The following is a 19,928-nucleotide window of genomic DNA, read 5'->3' on the forward strand; positions in this document are numbered from 1 at the left end:
TCTGCAGTGAGGTGTTCAGTAACCAGGGTTCTCGGTGGATCAAGCCCATCTTGTTTTACGCCAGATAATACACCGCACATTATTTCACTGCCTTCTACACCATTTTATATGCTACTTTTGATACACTTTGCTGTTTTATCTGGATCGATGTTTACAAAATAATAAATATTGTCACGGAACTTTGTTACTCGTTTGCTTATTTGCCAGAAAGCATTGGAGGAAATTCTTATACAGTGCGGACGAATATTTCAATTTTTTTGTTTTTATTCTCCATAAGCTTCTTACAATGTATTTTCCAAACTTCTTACAAGATGTAAACGTAGAAAATTCATGTTAACCTCTCTTTTGACTCCAGTTTCGTAAATAACTGCATTGAACTGTCAATAATGGTTGAAGCGGTGTATTACCAAGAAACTGCTAAATGTAGTTATAGTTTTAAGGTCAATATTTAATATATGTATATGTTTAACCGTACAAACGAACAAGTGCATGATAATTATCGTAGATCTTGTATGCGCTTGGCTGTATTTTGTTTTCTTAAATATCATTTTGTTGTTGTTTCATGAATATCATTATTCCTTCTGTCTCAAATCTCCTACAGTTTAGACATTGGCTTTTGATATTCCCCGTTTGCTATATGTTGCAGCAATGGCGCTGATGTTACGTGTGTTATCCAGCAGGCGGACTTATCTCCCAACGTCGTTTGTGTTTTCGCCCTCGTTCCCTCGTTGCGAACCAAGGACCCTCCCTGCTTTGTGCACCTTCAGCCTCAGGTTTCTCTGCACACGTGTAAGATGTAAAGTCTTCTTATAAATGCACCACTACTGATAACCGAGTTGATGCTATTACCGCTAATAATTTTACTGCCACAATTAATCTCACATTGTGGGGTCGGGCGGGGAAAGTTTTGGTCCAAGTCTTTCACAATTCGGCTGGCCGTTCAATTGGAGCTGGTTTGGGCAAGAACTTTAGAAGAGTCGGCGTAACTCGCCTACTCCTTGTGGAAGACCCCGTAGGATCTTTAAGATCCACCAAGTGATGCCAGCAGATGGGATACCCAGTTTAATGTACACCCGGGGAGACGACACACCTTGTGATGCAACGTCCTGCCTTGCGAAGTACAGTTTATAGTCATTCGGGTTGGGAATCGAATCCAAGATAGACAGCTTCATTGCAAGTGCACCACCTTTGCATCATTCTGTGCTTCACCTATTTATCACCTATCACCACCTTCACCTATTTATCACTCACATTTATAAAGGACCAGCAAGATACCCCCTGCTATACACGTAAGGGTATATATAGTATTCAGACGAGACAGACGAGAGGCCCTTCATCTAAAAAAAATAAAAAAACGTTTTGAGAATTTTTTATGAAAACTCTCATCCATTTTTGGACACGTGCAGAGATCCCCAAAAAAGTGCAGAGAAAATTTGGTGGGGCTGGCTCCAAAACTGTGGTATCACGTGTGAAATCAGGTACCTTTAATGATGAAGCTGATAACATGAGCCCGTGAATTTATGGCTTATCAAACCAGTGAATGTTTCCACATGTGTGGAAATGGCGAAACTGCTAATGCCGATCCCATGGATGAGTTTACATGCAGAGAGAGAGAGACGGACAGAGAGAGAGAGAGAGATAGACAGAACGAGACAGACAGACCGAGAGGGACAGAGACAGAGAGAGACAGTGAGAGACAGTGAGAGACAGTGAGAGACAGAGAGAGACGGTGAGAGACAGAGAGAGACGGAGAGAGACTGAGAGAGACTGAGAGAGACAGAGAGAGACAGAGAGAGACAGAGAGACAGAGAGACGGAGAGAGACGGAGACAGAGACAGACAGTGAGAGACAGTGAGAGACAGTGAGAGACAGTGAGAGACAGTGAGAGACAGTGAGAGACAGTGAGAGACAGTGAGAGACAGACAGAGACAGACAGAGACAGACAGAGACAGACAGAGACAGACAGAGACAGACAGAGACAGACACAAGGAGAGCCACGGAGAGCAGTCTTGTTCGGGTGGAAAGTCCAAATCATAATTATTTTGAAAAATTATGAAACCTCCCACCCACCAGAGGACATCTGCTAGGATCCCAAAAGGTTCCACAGAAAGTTTAGTGGGGCTAGCCCAAAGACTGAGGGAGTAGTTCTGGGGCAGGCAGACCATCCTGCTTTATTATATCGACTCCTTTCGAGAGGCCAATGTTGTTGTTTTTTCTGGTTCATCCATATCATTTGATGAATAGTATACGTTGATTACACAATCATGTCTTATGTAGTTCAAAGGGATCTCGTATTGCTATGTTGGAAAACAAACGCCTCCCATGATGTTGTGCAATACGACACAAACATAGACTGGAGGATATTTGTCCCGACTCCATACAATCTTAACTTACTTACTGAGAGTGTGAGTAACATTGTTCCAGTGCTGTTGGACTGCAGGTTCAAACGAATGAGATAAGCAGACGTCACTCAACATTAAACTCAAATGAGTGAGATAACCTGACATCGCACAGCATTAAACTCAAATAAGTAAGATAACCTGACATCACACAACGTTAAACTCAAATGAGTGAGATAACCTGACGTCACACAACGTTAAACTCAAACGCGTGAGATAACCAGACGTCACACAACGTTAAACTCAAACGCGTGAGATAACCAGACGTCACTCAACGTTAAACTCAAATGAGTGAGATAACCTGACATCGCACAGCATTAAATTCAAATAAGTAAGATAACCTGACATCACACAACGTTAAACTCAAATGAGTGAGATAACCTGACGTCACACAACGTTAAACTCAAACGAGTGATATAACCTGACATCGCACAGCATTAAACTCAAATAAGTGAGATAACCTGACATCACACAACGTTAAACTCAAATGAGTGAGATAACCTGACGTCACACAACGTTAAACTCAAACGAGTGAGATAACCTGACATCGCGCAGCATTAAACTCAGATAAGTGAGATAACCTGACATCGCGCAGCATTAAACTCAAACGAGTGAGATAACCTGACATCGCGCAGCATTAAACTCAAATAAGTGAGATAACCTGACATTGCGCAGCATTAAACTCAAACGAGTGAGATAACCTGACATCGCGCAGCATTAAACTCAAATAAGTGAGATAACCTGACATCACACAACGTTAAACTTAAACGAGTGAGATAACCTGACATCACACAACGTTAAACTCAAACGAGTGAGATAACCTGACATCACACAACGTTAAACTCAAACAAGTGAGCTAACCTGATGTCACACAACATTAAATTAGACCTCCAATTTCAATGTTCATTCCTTCCCTTTGTACCTTTGATTTGCTGTCATTTGCTTTGACTCTTGACGAACTTTGATTTGCTGTCATCGGACCCGAGTTCCTTTCATCGATCAGCTTATTTCACAATAACAACTGGAGTACAATTATAACCTGAATATAATTTGATTGTAATTGCCTTTCATTACCTCCACCACCAAAGGAGGATGGATGGAGGTTATGTTTTCACCCCTGTCTGTCTGTTTGTTTGTCTGTGAACAAGTTATCTCAAAGAGTTGTGGATGGATTCGGACGAAATTTGGCAGAGATGTAGCGTATGTGACAAGGACGAAACGATTCGATTTTGGTGAAGATCCGGATTCGGATCCGTCTACTAGAAGTTTTTCAGTGATGCTTCACCATTGGGAGAAAGGGCCAAAAACGATGTAAAGCAGGATATCTCAAAAAGTTGTGGACGGATTTGGACGAATCTGGGTGGACAGGTTGAGTGTCTGACGAGGACGATACGATTCGATTTTGATGAAGATCTGAATATGGATTTGGATATGAGAATTATTTGAGTGATTCTTTACCATTCGGATATTGGGCCAAAAACGATACATAGCACGATATCTCAAAAAGTTATGTTGAGTTGTAGAGTTTCAACTTTGTAGCCTTTTACATTTTCAGTCGGAAGTCTTTTATCGATCGTCTCTGTGGTCCAGGAAGAAAGTGCTTCATAATTTTGTGGCTCTGTGTTGGCTTTGTGGTCCATTTTTCAGCGAAGAAAGCATTCATGATCAACTATTGGATGTGTCTATACATTCTGACATGCAGAGAGACTGGAGGATATTTACTACTTCTACTTCTACTTCTACTTCTGCAATTAATTCCACCACACGGAGTCAGCCATAGGGGAGATTTGGCCCAGATCTTTCACAAACCGGCTGGCCAGGCCTGACGTTCGACTGATGGACATTTGGGGCAGAAATTTGTAACTTGTTTAGGGATTCGGCGATGTCGGGTCTGCTGACATGCAATTATAATAAGACAACAAACTATCTGGACTGATGCCTTGTTTAGCCTCACTTGGAGAAGCTATTTGAATATTCAATGGTATTATCTTCATGTAATTAAAAACAATGTCTGAAGTTATGTTTAATTAATTGCGAAGCTTCCCTTTAGGGAGCCGTTCTAGGCTCTATGCTTTGGGTAGCCGTCCCTGCCTCACGTCTTGCTTAGCTTGAAGCCGTGGAAACCAAGGTCTTTAAGATTACTAGAATCTCCCGTGATGAAGCTGAATTTATAGGCCTATCACTTTACTACCACAGACAGGTCGGTGGTCTCTCTGTCTTCTACCGGCTCCTTTCTGGTCCCGCACCCTCTGCTCTTTCTGTGTTTGTCCTGCCCCTACCCTCCTCTTCCGCATGTTTCTTGAGGGCTCACGCAGTCCGTCATCAACCCCTTCTGGTGAAACTATCGAAATCCAGGATCACTGCTCACCTCCACTCATTTGTTCCTCTTTTCCCTGCTTGTGCAACCAATTTCCACATTCTCTTCAATCTCATTCTTCCCTCCAGGCCTTCAAGACAGTTGTTCACCACCATCTCAGATCACTGCCAATCCAAAACCATGATCTTGTTTTACCGTCGTTGACCCCACCCAACTCCGTCCTCCTTCCTGATTTCAAGTTTTTCCCTCATGGGAGTTTCCTTTTGTATCTATCTTGTCCATCCCATACATCCTCTCCTGACCCCCCCCCCGCCCCCCCACCCAATTCCTCCCCATTTGAGTAAGTGAGCTATCGCCGACACCATGAACAAATTACAGATCCCTGCCCTAACCTACAGAGGGCACTGCATCAATGGCATTGCCGTGCTCTCAGCCAATTATACTACCCCGCACAGCCTTGTGCTGCATATGAAAGAAGAAGACTGTATGTGCTTGACATGGAATAATAATAGGTTTCATTTTTTTTGATTATGTAAAATTTGACTTTTTCTAACGTATACGCGGTTTAGGTGTGACGTTATGCAGTTTCTAACTCAGGACACCGTAATAAGTCAAAAACAACAACAAAAAACTCTTCTATTAAAGACATTGCAAGGTTCTGGCAGTCTGTCTTCTGACCATGGGTGCCATAAAGGGGGTTCTGGGAAGCACACCTGAATCCTAGCTTTTTAACCCCACATTAATCCATCGCTGTAATATGTAATATGACTGTCCCTTGATGGAGTACTCGGTGTGTATTTATTTCCATGACTGTATTTGTGATTGTGGATGCATATGTGTGGATTTGAAAGGTATGGACTCACAAGCAAGCCAGGGAGTCATGGCGAGGCAGCGATGCCGGATGTCACCCTTACTCTCAGCTTCCTCCTCCACATCGAAAAATGCGTCTGGTTGGGGTAACGTTTTATAAAGGAACGTAGCTGGCAGTAATTGAATGTTTTCTTTCAATGGGAGTTTAATGTGATGCCAATATTTACCAGGTTAGTGTTTACTTTGAAAACTTTGTGGGCTCATCAATTTAAATAAAGAATGGCTCCTGTCTCTCTCTCTGCTTCGTGCATCATCAACAAACTTTGTCGGCATTATTAACAACATCTTACAATAGTGATTATCTTGTAAATAATTTCAAGTGTTTGTGTGTTTGTTTGTCCCTCTTTCGCAGCTAGCACCTCGAGGTCCTGAAATTTGGGGGTAGGTACTTCAGAATCTGGGAAAGTTTGTAAGATACCGCACATTGGCCTTGACGTCCTTTTTGAGGTCACCAAAGGCTGCTATAAAGTGTATATTGGGATGTGGGGTCAGGCAATGCTGTTGCCGGCCCACAGGCAAAAGGTAAACACAATAAGGCCAATAACTCCTTCGGTTTTCAATGCTCAACACGTCCCAAAACTACCACCGGGAAAAGCTGAACACCATGAGGGCAATAACTCCACACGTTTACAATGCACATGTGCCAGAACCCCCACGTAGTCTTTCCCCTTGCAGTGCCGGGTACCCATACTAATGACATCTCAGTTTACTTCCAACCGTGGAAGTCCTTGGTGTTCTTGTGTTTTATACTTCTCCCTCCCCCCCCCCCCCCTTCCCACGCCTCCTCCCCCCAAGCCCTCTCCCTTCCACACATCTCCCTGCTCTCAAATGTTGTGTTTGTGTGCTTCCCCTTCTCTCCCCATCTTGTCTTCCACTCCCTCTTTTTATATATTTTGTTTGTCTGGTTGATTTGTTTGTGAAATAAATGTTAGCCCTTTCACGAGGCTCGATTCAGTATACAAAAAAAAAAACCAAAAAAAACAAAAACCTCCTTTTATCCAGTGGAAAAATATATTTGTCTCAGTGTTTGCAGTGGCAGACGACTTCGCTGCATTCCAGTCAAGGAATTGTTGTCGTCGTTCTATGGCCCTTTCGTCCTATCAAATTCCATACCATCCCATCAATCGTCCTTGATAGCTATGTCTGCTAGTTCAGTGGTCGCCAAACTTTTTGGCATCAAAACCTTCATGCCTCCCTCCTCCCCCTTTTTTTATAAATTGAAATAAATGTTATTTTGAACGCATTAAAGTGCAGTCGGACACTACACCGCCATGGCCACTGCCCGCTGTTGATACTAAATTACTACAGAGATGATTGAGGAATATGCTTCCAGACGGGAAGTTCTGTGAGTTGGTCCCACCAGCTTTACGTAGTTAAAAGGTTAATCCAGCAAAGCGATTTGCACGGGAGATGCTGACGCCGCAATCGCCATTCAAATAATGATTCCATCATCCTCTTCCCACCACCAAGGCAAGGGGAAACCAAGCTTCTACTGTTTTGTTGTTTGTAAATGCATTAGTTGCGGTGTTATTCACAGCTGGCGCGATGATTGAAGGTCGTGGGTATTGCACGGCAGAGAGCGTCAGCTTTTGTAGAAACATCTGGCTGAATTTATCAATTTTTGAATATTTAAGTCAAATTTGACATTAATAATTTTTTTGTCACATGGCCTCATGCCCCCTCCCCGCACCCCCTGTACTCACCTTGCGCCCCACAAGGGGGGAACACCCTCTAGTTTGGGTATCATTGTGCTAGTTAATATAAATAATCTGACATTGCTTGCACTTGGTATCCTTTATTTGATTATGCAGTATTTATAACATTTCACCCTCTTGTAGTTATGAAAATACTTACCATTCAGTTAATATCTAGTGGAATGTTTCATAACTTTTAGATTTGGTTTGATTATTTAATTTTCTTCAACATTTACAATCTAATGATTTTGTAAATCTTTAAATATTTCAGTGATCTTACTGCCTGACAGTGATATCACATCGTCGTTGCAAGCATTTTAATTTAGTGACCTGAATTGTTAATTGAAGATGACATTCACACACAAGTCTCACACACAAGTTGATAAAGTCTTCCAGGAGGTTTAATGACTCGCCAGAAATATATTATAAATTAGCCGAAAGCACCCGGCGTTGCCCGGGTTCTTTTTGAATGAATTTACTACTATAATTCAGCTTTTACTCGTGGCCGTAGAAGATTGACTACTATAATTCAGCTCAGGCTTTAATTTCGAAATGGGCCCAACCCGGCCGAGGTGGCCTCGACCGGCCTCACCACCTAGCTTATAACCTTCCCGGGGCCCGTCCCGACATTTTTTGTTTTAGAGGTTTCCTCCTATCTTTCACTGTTCAGGAGATTAGCATGTGTAGACAAACAAAACAAACAAACAAATAAAAACTTTCTTTTTATATATATAGATTATAACCATCTGGACATTATCTGCTTCACAGGAGATGCCTGACTCCATCGTGTCTCTCTCTGGCTATTGTCTTCTCAGGTTCAACAGGCCTGAGCCCTGTCCTGGTTGCAGAGTTGCAGTTAACATCAATAAATCCACTTCTCAATGTCCGTGCACTGATCTTACACCTCCAAGCCCCCAGTTGTACTTTTGGCTGTGCCTACCCCTCAACTCCCTCCCCTGGTTTGTCTGTGTTGTACCGTCCTCCAAACAGTGACGACTCCATCTAAATCTCTCTCTCAGACAACATGGACCAGCTTTTAACAATGCATCCCAACTATCTCTTTCTCATATGTGGCGATTTCAATTGTCACCATGCAAATTGGCTGGATGTTGGTGTCACGGTGTTGGTCTCTCACCAGCCAAGGCACTTCAGCAAAGGACTTCTGTGACTCCATGGGACTGACTCAATCTGTGAACTTTCCGACCCAGATTTCTCCCAATGGCAAATCCTCCCTTCTGGACTTGGTGACTTCTGACTTTACTGCTAATGTCTCCTATTTTTCACTGCACCAATGGGTTAATATGATCATGTGATTGTGAGAGTAAACCTTTCTCACTATTCTCAGAGATTTGCCTCAACACCAGCGAGTCTGGCATTTTACTCAGGCAGGTTGGCAAGGCCTGCAAGCAACCATCTCTCTTCAGGACCAGTCTCCTATATCTATCACCCCTGATATTAACTCAGCTTGGGAATTCTTCCACAGAAACCTGCTCTCTCATACACAGATTCATCCTTTCTCACCAACAGTTACCATAGCCATCCTCTCGCCAATGGTACACTAACTCCGGTGGTGAGGCAGTTGCCTTTAAACAACTCACATTCACTTCCTCGAAGGCAATTCCGACTGAAGAACACCTCAGATCATTCCACAACGACTGCAACAAGTGTGTATCCATTCTCACAAGTAACCAGACTGTAAGACCAGACCAGACCAGACTGTAAGACAAGTAACCCATCTGGCTGTCAAACTGAGATGTCAGATCTGTCAGAAACTGTCAGATCACAAGATTGAGCTGACAAACTTGACCTCTCATAAAATACCTGGCGGCACCTTGTGAAGTCTGCCTCTGGAGTATGCACCCCATTCATTCCTTCCCTCTCTTCATATGACACCACAGCAGACTCTGCTCATGAGAAGGCTGAAGGCCTCAATTTCATATTTGCTTCCAAATATTTTGTTTCCAAACCCTTGCTTCCTGTACATACCCTAGCCAGTCACACCAAACTACTGGATTGTGTCTTTCTTACCTGAGAAGGAGGAGAGGGTTTTAGCAATGCTCGACTCTGATGCAGACGGCATCAACGCACGTGTTTTATGAACCTGCTTTGCTGCTCTTGCATATCCTCTTTCTGCTGTATTCACCCTATCATTTGTCCTGGGTCATCTTCTATCTGCTTGGAAGTCAACAAGTATCACTGCCTCACATAAACATGGTGCACAAACCAATTCCTTTAACTGCAGACTTACCAACTTACTTCAAATTGTAAGAAAGGTCATGTAATCCATCATCGCAGTTGATATTGAAATCCTTCCTTTTCTCCAATGGAGAGAAGGAGGGAGGACCTCAATGTCAGACATGAGTTCAGGGCCGTCTTTTTGGACATTTCTCATTCTATTGATACAGACTGGCATCCTGCCTCACTCTCCAAACTCTCTGCCTCTGGCATCCAAAGCCAACTCCACACATGGCTTGCTCACTTCCTCTACTCTTGTTGCCAACATGTGGCACTCAACAGCATCCTCTCAACTCCTCTCCCTGTTAAGGCCAGAGTGTGCCACAAGGCAGCGCCTTAGGCCCAATCTTACACCTAATCTTCATCAACGATCTTTCTGACTCTGGAAACTCCTGTTGATCGCTTTGCTGACGACTCCATCCTCTGCTTTAACATCCCTCATCTTTCAGAGGCAAGCAGCAGTCTATTCCCTCTCTGCAAACCTTGATAAAAATCACAAGCTTGTCAAACTCTTGGAATATGCCTTTAAATAATAACAAATCTCACTCTTACTCTCCCTCTCTGAAAGGACAGTGACAACAATATCCCAAGCACTCCACAATTCTGGTGTGTACAGTATGGTGGCAAGAAGGAAGCCATTACTCAAAAAAGCCTATCTGGAGTCAAAATGCAAAAAACACACACAAACAGAGATTCTGAAGCCATGTGGCAAAAAGTTTTGTGGTCTGATGAAGCCAAGATGGAACTCTTTGGCCTAAATGCAAAACGTTACGTTTGGCGTGAATCCAACAAAGCACACCACCCAAAGAACACCATCCCTACTGTGAATCATGGTGGTGGCAGCATCATGTTATGGTGATGTTTCTCATCAGCAGGGATTTGGGCACTTGCCAGGATAGAAGGGAAAATGGATGGAGCAAAATACAGAAAAATCCAAGAGGAAAACCTGCTGCCCTCTGCAAGAAAGCTGACATTGAAACGGATATTTACTTTTCAGCATGACAACGACCCGAAGCACAGAGCCAAAGCTACACTGGGGTGGTTAAGGAACAAAAGGATAAATGTCCTTGAGTGACCCAGTCACAGCCCCGACCAAAATACAATCGAAAATCTCTGGCATGACTTGAAGATTGTTGTCCATCCAAAAACTTGAAGTCAACCCACTCAACTTGACTGAGCTTGAACAGTTTTGTTCAGAAGAATGGGCTAATATTGCCCAATCAAGGTGTGCAAAGTTGGTAGAGACCTATCCCAACAGACTCACAGCTGTCATTGCTGTCAAAGGTGCTTCCACCAAGTATTAACTCTGGGGGGTGCACACTTATCCAACCAAGCTATTCTAGTTTTGTATTTTTAATTAATTTTCTGAAATTTGTAGAATTTGTTTTTCACTTGGAAGTTGTGTGTTATGATGCATAAAAAAGGTGTAAAAAGTCGAATTTAATGCAATTTAATTCCAGGTTCTAAGGCAACAAAAGGTGAAAATTTTGAAAGGGGATGTATCGGTAAATGCACTGATCATTGTCGGCACTGTAGAGATATATATATATATATATATATATATATATATATATATATATATATATATATATATATATATATATATATATATATATATATATATATATCTATCTATATATATATATATATCTATCTATATATATATATATATATATCTATATATATATATATATATATATATATATATATATATATATATATATATATATATATATATATATAGATATATATATATATATATATAGATATATATATATATATATTGTTGTGGATATGAGGATTGTGTTTTTTTTATTGTGTTTTTTATTATTATTGCTTTATTCTGGACCCTCCTTACTCCAGTTATGTATAAAGGTCAAAGGGCGTCCCATAATTAGGTCATAAACAATCACGTCAGCCAATCATAGATTTCCCCCTTGTTGATAGTTATATCTTTATTATGTGTATTAGGGTAAGGCCTTGTCTTCCATTAAGATGACACTCCATTGCACCAAGTGAAATAAGATAGATTCCCTTCATTCCCCATTCCCACTCCCAAAACTTCCATTGCCAAGCCTCAATTGCCAGCTACATCACCTCCAAGCCTCCATTGCCAACTGCACTGGGCAGTTTGCCAGGTTTGCTCCAGCTGTGGTTGTTGATTTTTTTTTTTTTTTTTTTTTTTTGTATACAAGATCGAGGCTCGTGAAAGAGCGAACATTAATCACACAAAGACAAACAGACACACAAAACAAATAACATCGGGAGCGGTAGACAAGATGGGGAGAGAGGGGGAAGGACACAAACACAACATTTGAGAGCAGGGACCGAGAGACATGGAGACATCGAGAGAACTGTGGTAGGGAGAGGGCTTTGGGGGGGAGGCATGGGAAGGGGTGGGGTGGGAGAGGTATAAAACATATGGACACTGCCAAGACTTCCAGGAAAGAAGTTGGAATTTCAAACAAGGTGGATCTGGGGTGAATTAGTGGGGGTAGAAAAGATCAAGGTTTTGGATGGGGGAAGATAAGAGATGGTGGTGAACAGCTGTTTTGAAGACCTGGAGGGAGGAGTGTGATTGAAGTGAGTGTGGGAGTTTGTTCCAGAGGCGGGAGAAAAGAGGAATGAAAGAGTGAAGGTGAGCAGAGAGCCGAGATTTCGGCAGTTTAACCATCAGAGGGTGGCTGGCAGATCTTGTGCGACCTGTAGGAATATTTGGGGGACAGAGCACAGAGAGAGCTGGGGGAGCAAGGCCGGAGAGGAGTCGGTAGAAGACAGAAAGACCACCTACCTGCCTGCGGTGAGTGAGTGAAAGGCCCTCAGAGATAGCTTCATCGCGGGAGATTCCAATGATTCTGAAAGCTTTGGATTCAACAGCGTGAAGCCGAGCCAGGTGTGAGGCAGGAGCACCAGCCCATAGGGGAGAACAGTATTCCATTGAGCTGCGGATGAAAGCCTTGTATGTGGTGAGGAGCTCAGGTGTGCCTAGGAAGGACTTCGCACGACGGAGGATGCCCAGTCGGCGACTGGCTTTGGAGGCCAGCTTGGAAATGTGGTTTTCCCAAGAAAGATCATGGCAGATGGTGAGACCCAAAAGCTTGAGCGACAGAACTTCTTGGAGAGGATTGTTGAGAAAGTAGATGGGAGGGTTGTCCAGTCGATCTTTTCGGAGAGACATAGTAAGAGTGTGAGATTTGTCAGGATTGAAAGACATGTTCCACATGTTTGACCAGTCTGTGATTTTGTCCAGGTCTTCAGAGATTGAGGAGGCTGCAGACTGCCGATCTGAGGGAAGAGGAATGTAGCGGCAGAGAGTGGAGTCATCAGCAAAGAGATACAGAGGATTTTCCAGAGAGTCGGAGAGATCATTGATAAAGACCAGAAAAAGCACAGGGCCCAGCACACTGCCTTGGGGAACTCCAGCCTGAACGGGAAGGGGAGATGAGAGAAATCCATTCAGGGCCACACGTTGACTACGACCAGAGAGGAAGTCCGCAAGCCATGCATGGAGATTTCCATGGATACCATAGGAGGAGAGTTTGGTGAGCAGAGCTGGGTGCCAGACCGTATCGAAGGCACGTGATATGTCAAGGGAGACAGCTCTGATTTCCTGTTTGGCATTGAGGACCTCCATCCATGGTTGAGACAGCAGAAGCAGCATGTCCAGAGTAGAGTGACCTGGTCTGAAACCAAATTGATGATCAGAGATCAAGCCATTGGAGAAGAGGAAAGATTTCATATCCGAAGCAATGATGGATTCCATGACTTTGCTGATAATTGGGAGCAGGCTGATTGGTCTGTAGTTGCAAGGATCTGTTTTTGCACCTTTTTTGTGTAAAGCGGTAATGTTTGCTGATTTCCAGGATGCTGGCAGATGACCTTGAGCAAAGGATAGGGTGAAAAGAACAGAGAGAGGGTGAGATAGAGCGGCAGAGCAGGATTTTAGGACCCGTGGGCTGATGCCATCTGGTCCAGTTGCAGAATCAGAGTCGAGGTTTGACAAAAACTCCTCCACCTTGTCAGGAGAGAAGGTCACAGAGTCCAGGAGCAGTTTGGTTCGACTGGGAAAGGTGGGAACAGAGAGAGATGGGTTTGGGACTAAGGATTTTGAGGCAAACACAGAGTTGAGGCATTCGGCTTTGTCACGTGCGATGTCAACTGTGTGGCCATTTGAGGTAAGGGAGGGGATGGAGGGGGAACAAACACCAGAAACGGATTTGACCAGACGCCACCAGGATTTGGAGGAAGGAGACAGGTTTGAGAGTTCATTCTTGAGTGAGGAGAGATGGTGCTTCCTGGCACTCCTGAGGGTAGACACACACTTGTTCCGAGCTTGGTGGAAGGAACTGAGATTTCCTTCAGTTGGATTAGCCTTCCAAGAGGCAAAGGCAAGTTGTTTCAGGGCAACTGCCTCACCACAAGATACAGTGTACCATGGACGGGAGGAAGGGTAAGACAACTGAAGGCGAGATGGGATAAATCTGTGCATGAGAGAGATCAGTTTGCTTTGGAAGAATTCCCAGGAAGAATTGATGTCAGAGGCAGTGGAGATGGGAGACCAATCCAGACGATTGATGGCTGCTTGAAGACCGTCCCAGTCGGTCTGAGTGAAATGCCAGACTCGTCGACGCTGAGGAGGCTCTCTGAGAATGGCCAGAGAGATGTCCACTTTGACAAGCACATGATCAGAAGAACCGATTGGAGCAGAAGAAGAGCAGCAGACATTAGCAGGGAAGTTAGTCATAACCAAGTCTAGAAGAGAAGATACTCCATTGGCTGAGATCCGGGTCGGGAAATTGACAGATTGTGTCAATCCCAGTGAGTCACAGAAGTCCTTTGCTGAGGTGCCATGACTGGTGAGAGAGGAACCCACACCCAACCAGGTGGCATGATGACAATTGAAGTCACCACATATGAGGAAGAGAGAGTTGGGATGAGTGGATAGAAGTTGGTCCATGTTGTCAGACAGTGAAATGTAGATGGAGTCATCACTGTTTGGGGGACGGTACAGAACACATATGAACAAAAGGTGGGAGCGGAGAGGAAGACGTAGCCAGAGGTACTCCTGGGGGTGAGGAGGAGAGAGGGCAGTGCAAGGAGAGTGAGGAAGAGAGTTTTTGATAAAGATAGCCACCCCACCACCAGGCCGAGGTTCAGGTCTATCATACCAGAGGAGGGAGTAACCAGGAAGAGATATTAAGGAATCAGAGACATCTTGAAGGAGGAAAGTCTCTGTTAAGCAGATCAAGTCTGGATTGTCAGAAGCAACCTGTATGGAGAGATCAGTCAGGTTTGAGCGAAGGCCCCGGATGTTTGAGGTCCATACCGTTAATGAAGAGAGAGGGGGAGCATCGGGTACAGGACAGGGGAGGGGAGGAGTAGGGTAAGATGAAGGATGAGAGGGGGAGGTATGGAGAGCAGTTGTTAGTGTGTCAGCGATTGCAGAAGAGTTCCAAGAAAGGGAAGGATGAGGAGGATGAAAGGTTTGAAGGTGAAGGGATGAGGCACAGAGAGGGGTTGTTTGAGGGGGGGCAGAGGAAAGAAGAAGGTTGGGGGGGGTGGAGGTATGAGATAGAAGGGAGACGAAGTGGGGAGGAGGCAGCTTTGAGGAGGAGGGGGGGAGGAGGGAGAATTGGAGAGGAATGGTTTGGGGGGAGATTTGAATGGGAGGGGTTGGGGGGGAGTTTTGAAGGGGAGGAGTGAGGGGGGAGTTTAGGAGGGGAAGGGCAAGGGGGGAGTTCAGGAGTGGAAGGGCAAGGGGGGAGTTCAGGAGTGGAGGGGTAGGGGGGGAGTTTAAGAGTGGCGGGGCAAGGGGGGAGTTTAGGAGTGTAGGTGCAAGGGGATGGATTTGGATGGGAGGGGCAAGAGGGGAGTTTAGAAAGTGGATGATTAATGAAAGACGAACATTGAAAACAAATTGGGTTTGTTGTGATTTTCAAGTTAGCAATCCGGTTCAGAATGATGGAGGAGGGATGGAATGAATGTGAATTTAGACCATGTAGTGAGGGAGACGTATAAGATATTGAATTTCTTTTTTTTGAGGTGGAATGAGTTGGAGAGGAAATTGAGAAAAGCCTTTTAAATAGGAAGAAAAACAGCGTGTTGTAAAATACCACTGAGTAAAACACTGAAGGGGAAAGGTTATACATATTTAAATAATATTTAAACAGAACCGTGAACAATCTTATGTGCACAAAAATACCAACGGGGGGAGAGCCGAGAGGGACCACCACGAGTCACGTGAAGGGCAAACGGTGGATCATTTGGGTTATTACATTTGGGTTTGCTCCACCAAACGGTGGAGCAAACGGTGGATATTTCGCCCCAAAGCCGCCATTAAGCATGTGCTCAGCTCGGGGAAGAAGGGCGTGCCCGCCCATCGTCATCAAGGGCGGAGCCAGAGGGCCGTGCCGACCAATCAGGGCCGAGGCGAGCTGACCGATGGGCGTGTCCTGAAGGCCGGTGGCTTGATCGCCGGAGGCGCTAAAAAAGCGCGCGCGCAAGAAGCGGAAGTGTGGTTGGACTGAGTACGAGACGAGTCAGACGAGTCCTGGAGAAAGCACGCGACGTCCACAGAGCAGCAGCAGCAGCCACAGCAGCAACAGCGGCAGCTTCAGCAGCAGCAGCAGCAGCCACAGCAGCTTCAGCCACAGCAGCTTGGGGGGCCTTGACGGCAGTTTACGAGCAGGGCCGCGAAGGATCGGCGGCTGCTAAACGCGCCGATCGTGCTGCAGTACCCGTGGACCTTCCTCTCCCTCCAGCCATCCACCTCCTGCCTTTCCATCCTTTTGTGTACGTGAGTTTGTTCTGTGTGTCTTGTCCCTGGGTATTAATTAAGTTTGTATAAGTTAATAATTGCACTGTGTCTCTGATTCTTCTGTATATTATTTTATTATCCTTCGTTCTCCTTGGTTACTTTGAGCGTGTAAATAGTAAGAATAAATTTAGTAGTATTTCCAACCTTTTTGTCTTCTGTCTTCTTCTCCTTCACATCCGTGTCGCTTTTGTCTTTTCCATATTGAATATCTGTGGCGTGATCCGGCCAACGTTCGGGAATCGGGTTAGTCGGGGTAACTGTTCGGCCGCGGTGCCATCCGCTCGGCAAACCAACATCCTTATCCGCGGTCCGTAACAATTGGTAGTCAGGAGTTGGGATTCGAACCTGGGACTAAATTTATTTAGCCCAAAATTTTGGGGACACCAATTGTACTATTAGTATTGGCCGTAACAATTGGTGTCGGGAGCGGGGTCGGACCCGAAGCGCGCCTAACGCGCTCAAAATTACAAGCTGCTGAAATTTGTTTGAAAGAAAAACCCGAATTTTGAAATCGCGCCATGGCTAGTCAAGGCGATCGGATGCCGGTGGGGGAACTAGAGGAGGGGTTAGGGGTAACCCAGGATCAGAGGGAAGAAATGGAGGAGAACAATGAGGAGGTGGTTGAGGAGGTTTCAGGCGAGTAAGATGGCGCTCTCGCGCACGAGGTTACGGGCGCGCAAAATGGCGCCTCGCACATGGCTACGGCGGCCGCGCCCGCCACACAAGTGGGAGGGATTGATGTGCGGGACCTCATGGCGCAGATTAATGCAGCCATACTAATGGCGAATATGGGGCTAGAAGCAAAAATGGTGGCAATGAGGGACGAAGCGAGGGCTGATAGTGAGCGATTAGAGGGCCAAATGGGGGCAATGAGGGACGAAGCGAGGGGTACCAGTGAACAGTTGGGAAATAAATTTGAGGGTCTCGGAAGCAAATTGGAGGGACTCGGAAGCAAATTGAAGGGACTCGGAAGTAAATTTGAGGGATTCGGAAGCAGATTAGGGGACAAACTGGGGGGCATGGTTGGCCAAGCCAAAGAAATTAATGAGGGGTTGGAGAGGCACAGAGACCGCAGGTTGAGTGAGCAGGTCCCAGGGGTGCACGAGGAGGTAACGCGGGTCGAGAAGCGCTGGTTGAGCGAGGCGGAGGAAAGCGCGGGTAAAATGACGGGGGTAGAAATCGCGACACGGGGTTTGGGGCAGCCGGCGACCGCTGAGGTAGAGGGGATTTTATTAAAGCCAGCGGTCGTCGAGGTGAACAAAGAAATTATGGGTATAGTTGAAATTGGAGAGACCGGGGACTTAAAAAAGCAAAAATCGTAGGAAGGAATGGAAACTGCTCAAAGTCTGAATGCACATCCTGATGCCGTACTTAATAACCCAAATGAAGATTTGCAGGTGCGCGTGGAGAAGGGAATCCCCCAGGTGAGTCGTGCTGTGTATTGTGCGGGGAGATTTTGCAGGAGGATGTTTGGCGACAACAGGATTGTCGCGCGATTGGGGTCAATATGGCACCCGGGCGTTGGTGAAGGGTCGCGTGTGAAAAAAAAGTGTGCGTCAAGGGGTGAGCGTGTTATGAAGCACGAGTGTGATACCGAGTGCGAGCGAGAATGCACGTCAGGGTGTACGGAGTGTGACAGAGGGAGTGAGAGCGATACGGAGTGTACGTGCGAGGGTGAGTGTGACACGGAGAGTAAGGTGGTGGTGGAACGTGTGCGAGGAAGCACACCTGAGTTGGTCGTGGCGCGGGTGTGGGAGAGCCCATCTGAGCGCGGTTGTGGGTGGATGCAAGGGTGCACGCCCATGGTGAGTGGTACGGAGTACGTACCGAGGGAGAGTGCGCAAGACGGTGCGCGAGGTGTGTTAAGGGAGTGTGCGAACGGTGAGTGTGCGCGAGAGGTGTGGTGTGTAACAGGGAGTGCGTTGGTGGAATGTACGGACGGCGTTGGAACGCCGGGTTTTGTGAATGTCAAAAGGGTCGCGTCGCGTGTGCGTGTGAGCATGCGAGTAAAGCATCGACGTTGAACGGGGCAGCGTTTAGGGCAACGGATAGCCGATGCGAGCACTCGGGGCGCGGTGTGCTTTGTTGGATGCCAGGCCCGGCACGGATCGATGCTGCGTCGCTTCTCTTCGAAGCGTCGTTGCCGATTCGGGCTTGGCCCTGCCCTGCACGGTCGAGTCCGGGCCTTGTCGGGCGAGGCGACCGGTCCGGTTCAAGGGCGAGTGGGAGGAAGCGGAACGGTGCCCCCTGGCGGGGACGGGGTTCCGACCGGGCGAGCCTCAGCCATCGGGCCCGGGACCGCAAGGTACCGAGCCGCGATGATGCGTGGAACCTCGGCCCGAGCATGCCTCCTTCCCAGAGTCGTGAATGCCGGACGGATCCAACTACAGGCAACCAAACCACCCGAATTCATTGCTCGGCTTTGCGAAGCCGAGTTTAATGATGTGGCGACGCACCGAGGCTCAGATAAAGCGGACTGTGATGATATGATGATACTGATAGTGTTTTTGATCCGAAATTAAAAAAAAAAAAAAGTGAATAGAATTGGCAGTGATTGGCAAATTTTTGATTTGTTGAATTTGGTGTGCAAAATTGGTAGTGGAAGATACCCGATGTGGGGGGATGGCAACTCTGCCATCGCTCACGGCGGGGGCAAAGGAGCACTAGATTTATGGGGTTTATGGCAGTGTAAGCTCGCCGAGGGAGGGTTTGGATAATGTGTAGGGATCTAGAGAAGATGAACTTAGGTAACGTTAAGGTTAGGTAGTGACAATGATACCTGTAGTGGGGACGCAGGTAGATTAGTGTGGATGATAATGACGTGGTATGTGCTTAGTTTAAAGGGAAGACGGGGAGCACTAAGTTAGCAGGGCAATAGGTAGATTAGATGATGCCGTGTGAGTGTTGGAGGTGTATTCAGATGAGTAAATGATTGTGAGTGTGAATTGTGGTGTGATTGCACAGGTGTGCAACTGAACAGGTGTATGGAGCAGTGTATGAGTGAGTGATAGTGATGTGAGTTGTGCTGACCAAATGGTCCAGGAAGGAAGGAGGGTGCAGGTGGCACCAGGTAAGATTGCACAGGTGTGCAACGACAGGTGTATGGAGAATGGTTGTGTGGAATAAATGGTATGGAGTATAGGGAGTATTGGAATGGATGGTCGTGGAGTGAGTATGGGGGAAACTGTGGAGTGGATGGTGCAGAGGTGTGAATGGGGGAAGAGTGGACCCCCATCACGAATACCCGGGGAGGGTAGTTTAAGTGTTAGGTAGAGGGTATAGGTAAATTGTGGTTGGATATTGGCATCTGTGGTGCGGGTGAAAGAATGGTATTTGGATGGGTGCATTAGTGTTGTGGAAATGGCTGGGCGTGTAGCCTGTTAGTGTGTGTAGTTGGTTTGGGCACTCCACCACTGTGAGGATGTCGGCCAGGTGAGGCCGCAGGTGGGCTCTGGGAGCCGGTAGAGTTGTTGTGGATGGGCCCCGAGGATCCGGAGGATGGACCCGGGTAGCCCAGTGCCAGAGGGCACCGAGGGGTGACAGAGCCAGGAGGGGCCTTCCCCAATTAGATAGGTTAGGGTGAGGAGCTAGGTAAG

At 46.0% G+C, this 19,928-nt stretch overlaps 1 protein-coding gene across 1 annotated transcript in view; it reads left to right on the plus strand.

Annotated features, from left to right (window-relative positions):
- Positions 1–544: 544 nt before the first annotated feature.
- LOC144891715 (protein SCO1 homolog, mitochondrial-like) overlaps positions 545–19,928 on the plus strand; it is a 60,053-nt gene continuing 40,669 nt past the window's right edge. Inside the window, exons 1-2 of the mRNA XM_078775723.1 lie at positions 545–789; positions 5,568–5,672. Coding sequence (XP_078631849.1) covers positions 649–789; positions 5,568–5,672 — 246 coding nt within the window. The 5' untranslated portion in view covers positions 545–648. The remainder of the gene's footprint in view (positions 790–5,567; positions 5,673–19,928) is intronic.

The sequence above is a fragment of the Myxine glutinosa genome, chromosome 4 (assembly GCF_964187855.1).
Source record: "Myxine glutinosa chromosome 4, kmMyxGlut1.1, whole genome shotgun sequence".
Lineage (NCBI taxonomy): Eukaryota > Metazoa > Chordata > Myxini > Myxiniformes > Myxinidae > Myxine > Myxine glutinosa.